Genomic DNA, 2,510 nt, shown 5'->3' on the forward strand with positions numbered 1-2,510 from the left:
TCTGGTTAATATTTATGGGTGTTGTGAACATCTTTATTGTTAATGTAAGCATTTGATGCCAAAGAAATGAAGGGAATTTTACAAACTCTGAATTTTTCTAAGTCCATTAAATTTCCATTTTATTACGTGGTTTTATACCACACTAGTTCAAGGCATTTCTCTACAACTATCTCAACACAGCTTCTTTGAAATTATTTCAGTCATCCCTAATGTGTGACTTTACCAAAGACCTTGAAGCTAAACAAACAAAACTTCAAATAACTTTTAGATGAATGAGATTAGAAACAGTCATCAGAGATGACTGGGTGTTATTTTCCAACAAGATACTTTGTCAAAATGTTTCTTCTGATACAGTAGTTAATAAGTCAGAACTTTCCAAAAACAAGAGCAGAGCAAGAATACAATAAAGTATTTCTGCAACTTAAACCTCTCATAGTCTTAGGTCTGATGTACACAAGGCAGAACATCTTTCCTGCAAACTAAATCCTGGGTCTCAGTAGCTCCATCTAGCTGAGGTTTCAGAGACAGATGCCTGAGATCTAGCCTTAACACACACACACCTGGGCTCTGGCTGCATTAATTATGCCGGAAGAGTTTAATGCCCATCCAGGTCCAGAGGTGGAAGAACACGTACACTGGAATGGTGATCGGCAGGAGCAGGCTGTAGAAGCAGAGGCTGGCTGTGCTGGTGCAGCCCTGGGGGAAGTTTTCTTCCACAGAGGCTGAGTAGAACAGTCCTGCTAATGAAACCAGTGGGATGAGAACAGTCAACGTAGGAAGAGACAGGAACATCCTTGTCCTCCACTTATCACACACCACTGTGCTTTAAAGAGTATGTGGTGCAAAGAAAATCCCGTTGTCACTGTGTTCTTTGAAAAGGATGACCTAGTGCTGCTGCATTTCCTCTTGCTTCTCACTCTTTTGTGTCCTCCTGGCTGCCTGCGGTATCATATTAGGAACCCCATCGATGACTGGATAGGCGATTCCCAGCTCTTCATTAATCAGTTCATGGGTTGATGGTTCGTATCTGAGAGGAGGAAAAGACAAAATGAATTGTGGAAGAGAAGATGCCTGGAAGAGCTGGATTTTCTTTCTTGCTTTCTTTTATGCTGAGTTGGAGTCTCACCTTGTGCCCCAGGCTCACGGCCACCCCAGCATCGACACGCTGGGCTCGCGCGATCCTTCCACCGCAGCCTTCCAAGTAGCCAGAACTACAGGCACGCACTACCACGCCTGGCTAATTTTCGATTTATTGAAGAGTCAAGGTCTCACCAAGTTGCCTGAACTGGTCTTAAACCTGCAGGCTCAGGCAATTCACTCACCTCGGCCTCCCAAAGTGCTGGGATTACAAGCTGAGCCACCAAGCCCGGCCTGGATTTTCAATAAATCACATCAATTATTCAATTCTGAACATAAGTCTTAGTGCTTTCAAGACTGTTTTACAGCACCGAACTGTAGCACTGTTTTCCCCAAGAACCAGGGTAAAGGTTAGAGGCTTTTGCAAAACCTGCCAGTCACATCCAAGAGCCACTGGGCAGCGCTGCTCAGCTGAAACGCTTAAGACTGGGGCACCCGTCATGCATGGCACCCTCACAAGAATCTGGAGGCCACAACAATAATTTCACCATCTTGGCTTAGAAGGCTGAATGCGGACCGGTGGCTTATGCCTGTAATCCCGGCACTTTGGGAGGTGAAGGCGAGAGGACTGTCTGAGCCCAGGGGTTTCAGACCAGCCTGGGCAACATGAGGAGCCTCGGCTCTACAATAAATCAAAAAATCGGCCCTGCACGGTGGCGCATGCCTATGGTTCCAGCTAACTGGAAGGCAGAGGCGGAAGGATCGCCTGAGCCTTGCAGGTCGAGGCTGAGGTGGTCGCGGGCATGCACTGCCCACCAGCCTGGGCGACAGAGGGAGAATCCGACTCAGAACATAAAGAAAGCAAGCCTGACCGCCCTGGACTTGTTCTGAATCCTGGCTGCACAAGAGAATCATTTAGGATCCTTTCAAGAAAACACAAAACTGCCGGGTCATGGCGGCGGCGGCTGAACTCCCAGCGACTCAGGAGGCTGAGGCGGGAGTTCCGGGCCAGCCTGGGCAACGTGGGGAGACTCTGTCTCCAGAAAAAGTAAAAAAAGAAAACACAAATGTCCAGGCTCGGCCCCCAGACATTCCGTTTCGGTTTGCCCGGGGCTTTCGGAGACTCGGCATTTTAAGAAAGGTCCCCGGGTTACGGTGACGCCAGCCAGTTAGGAACCCCAGCCGCGTCCACGCAGTCCTCCGGGACGACCGGGCGGGAGTGGGGTTCGGTGGGGGAGACCGGCTCCCGGTCCCCACTTTCCGGCGGCGAGTGCGTGAGGCCGGGCCCCGCCGGCGGCCCTGAGAAAGCGGCGCGGAGCACCGGGCTGAGCGCAAAGGCCCCGCGAGGCTGCGGGAAGTCGCGCGGCCCACCCGCCCCGCTCCAGGAGGCCGCGGCCCGCGTCACCTGAGCGGCTTCTTGGAGAGCGGGCACA

General features: G+C 51.0%; 2 protein-coding genes across 2 annotated transcripts in view; both read right to left on the bottom strand.

Annotated features, from left to right (window-relative positions):
- PIGY (phosphatidylinositol glycan anchor biosynthesis class Y) lies at positions 1-888 on the bottom strand. The gene has a single exon (XM_008057497.2). It carries the CDS (start codon positions 790-792, stop codon positions 577-579), a length of 216 nt encoding a protein of 71 aa, XP_008055688.1. The 5' UTR covers positions 793-888; the 3' UTR covers positions 1-576.
- Positions 12-2,510, bottom strand: part of PYURF (PIGY upstream reading frame) — a 3,135-nt gene continuing 636 nt past the window's right edge. Inside the window, exons 2-3 of the mRNA XM_021712042.1 lie at positions 2,270-2,493; positions 12-1,101 (exon numbers count right to left, since the gene is read on the bottom strand). Coding sequence (XP_021567717.1) covers positions 886-1,101; positions 2,270-2,493 — 440 coding nt within the window. The 3' untranslated portion in view covers positions 12-885. The remainder of the gene's footprint in view (positions 1,102-2,269; positions 2,494-2,510) is intronic.

This window comes from Carlito syrichta, unplaced genomic scaffold, assembly GCF_000164805.1.
Source record: "Carlito syrichta isolate Samal-C Ts95f unplaced genomic scaffold, Tarsius_syrichta-2.0.1 Scaffold303036, whole genome shotgun sequence".
NCBI lineage: Eukaryota > Metazoa > Chordata > Mammalia > Primates > Tarsiidae > Carlito > Carlito syrichta.